General features: G+C 37.9%; 1 protein-coding gene across 1 annotated transcript in view; it reads left to right on the top strand.

The window, feature by feature from the left end:
* fam3a (FAM3 metabolism regulating signaling molecule A) overlaps positions 1 to 1,693 on the top strand; it is a 6,236-nt gene extending 4,543 nt beyond the window's left edge. The window contains exon 9 of the mRNA XM_037684177.1: positions 1,130 to 1,693. Within this exon, the coding sequence (XP_037540105.1) occupies positions 1,130 to 1,228 (99 nt within the window). The 3' untranslated portion in view covers positions 1,229 to 1,693. The remainder of the gene's footprint in view (positions 1 to 1,129) is intronic.
* Positions 1,694 to 2,617: the final 924 nt, after the last annotated feature.

Here is a 2,617-nt window from a genome sequence, read left to right as displayed (position 1 = left end):
CCCCACTCTGGCTTCACTCCACATCACCCCCACTCTGGCTTCACTCCTCATCACCCCCACTCTGGCTTCACTCCACATCACCTCCACTCTGGCTTCACTCCACATCACCCCCACTCTGGCTTCACTCCACATCACCCCCACTCTGGCTTCACTCCTCATCACCTCCACTCTGGCTTCACTCCACATCACCCCCACTCTGGCTTCACTCCACATCACCCCCACTCTGGCTTCACTCCACATCACCCCCACTCTGACTTCACTCCACTAGCTGCCTGTTCATTTTAAGATTCTTTTAATTGTTTTTAAAAGTTTAAATGGTCTTGCTCCATCCTACCTCTCTGAGCTGCTTCACCCATACTCTCCTGCTCGGTGTCAGATCAGCTGATCAGCTGCTCCTGGAGATGCCGAGGTCCAAACGGAGGCTCAAAGGGAACAGAGATTTTTCTGTTGCTGCTTCAAGACTGTGGAACGATCTCCCTCTTCTCATCAGACGAGCCCCTCACTGTCCATTTTTAAAACTCTTAAAAACACATTTTTACTTCCTGGCTTTTAGCACACACTGAATTTGCTCTGCACAGTTTTTATTGTTTTTATTGGTCTTAATGTTTTAACAACTGTTTTATTTTTATGCGTTTAAACGCTCTTGATTTTAAATGTATAGCACTTGGTTGCAGCTGTGGTTGTTTTAAAGGATTTTATAAATAAATTATTATTCGATAGTTATAAACATAAACGGGCTTCTTCTGTCCATAAACTTTAGTAGTTGGCACAAACTTTATTCAGCTAAAACTTTACTTTGAGCATTCTAAAGTAAATCTGAATAAATGTTTTCTAAGTTGGACAGAGTTGAGCAATTTTTTTTGTTGCTTTGTGGGTTTTTTTTATTTATTTTTATTTTTTATTTTTTTACACTTAATAATTTGTAAAATAATTGTTATTTCGAAAACTCCAGTTTATATGTTGGGTAGCTGTAGAATATTGTAAAGCAAGTAATTTACAAGTATAGTTTGGACCAGATTTCAATTAATAGTTGAAAGCATTTGGTTTTAGTTGCTTTTGTGTCATGAATGCTTGATATCAATGTCTTCCATTAACATCAGTTCTGTTCACCTGTTTTTGTTCCTGTTAGCGTATGAAGAACAGTAAAAACAGCAACAAGTATGAAGGCTGGCCCGAGTCTCTGGAGATGGACGGCTGCATTCCCCTGCGGCCGCCTCTTGAAGGGTAATTCTGCCTCAGAACGACTCGCACTACGTCACAGCAACACTTGGAAGAATCAACAGGGGAAACACAGGATGGTTGTTAGAAAGCCAGGAGCTTCTAAACTGCTGAAACTGTAAAAGCTGCAGGAGCCACAAACAATTTGTTGTCTCTGTCGTGGTTGAGAAATGAACTGAATCCAAGGAACTGACTTGTAGACGATCTTGAACTAAACATCCTGAGCTGCTTTGGAGCAAAAGGAATCTTTAAGAAACAAATATTATCAAGAGGAGGACGTCTTGCAGGTTCAAATGTTTGATGACCAAAGTGTAACTCTGACAAGTGAATGAATACTGCTGAAGTACATCTTCCATATTCGTTACATAAAAACATTATTTTTTCTCTTTTGGTTGCATGTTTGTGTTTATTCAGAGTTTGATCAACTGGAATACACTGAACGCTTGTACTACAGACTGATTAATGAAATAATTTAGCCCCCTAAAAACAAATTTTTGTTTGAATACGTTCATCTAATTTAATCTGTAAAGCTATTTAATTAATGCATTCTGCATTGAGTGTAACTGCCATCATGTTCATGGAACTTGAAGCAGATGTTGCTTACATGTTTACAGATTTCTGTTTGCCTTAGTCCAGCTATTTATCCTTTATATTTCAATACAGAAGATGTTTTAATCTTGTTGGTTCGCCTCAAACAGCTTTCATGTTGTCTCAGGTCTGCAAGCATATTTCCACTTAGTGCTGTATTTAAAGATTCAATCTCAGCAAATGCAGTGTGCACGTGCAGTGTGTAGGTTTTTTATGATCAATGTATTCACTTGGCCTCCTGTAGGGTTTTTGTATAAAACAATGTGAACAAATAAACTATTTTATCTGTGCTACTATGACAATTTAAATTATTTTAGCTGGAAATCTATTAAATTATACAAAATATTGGCAAATAGCAGTGTCAAATATTAATGTTTGTTTATTCAGGTAAGTCCTGGAGGATTTTGATGCCACCAGGGGGCGAAATGAGTTTCAGTCTCATGGGGGGTGACTCGGTTCGTTTTGCTCAAGGCATTTGCTTTTCCAAACCCCATGTTCATGTAGGAATAAATGCAGTTTGAAGCTGATTCACTGTTCCATTTATTTTATGTACATAGTGCTAATTCAGAGCAAAGGTCATTTCAGGGCACCATATAATAACTGCAAACTGGTCCAATTCATATCCCGATAAAATCCAACCTGCTTCAAATTCATATCCATCTGTATACTGTAATGAATGATTTTGCATCATTTTATACAATATAATACATTACAAGTTGTTTTTACAAATTTGTTTCATTTCATTGAGGTTTAATTTTTGGGTTGTGGTCTGGACCATGACTGGAACAAAACAACTTGTTTTTTTCTGTTT

Source organism: Nematolebias whitei, chromosome 11 (genome assembly GCF_014905685.2).
Source record: "Nematolebias whitei isolate Nwh7 chromosome 11, NemWhi1, whole genome shotgun sequence".
Classification (NCBI taxonomy): domain Eukaryota; kingdom Metazoa; phylum Chordata; class Actinopteri; order Cyprinodontiformes; family Rivulidae; genus Nematolebias; species Nematolebias whitei.
Note: the sequence above shows the minus strand (reverse complement) of the source record. Positions and strands in the feature narration are given on the sequence as shown.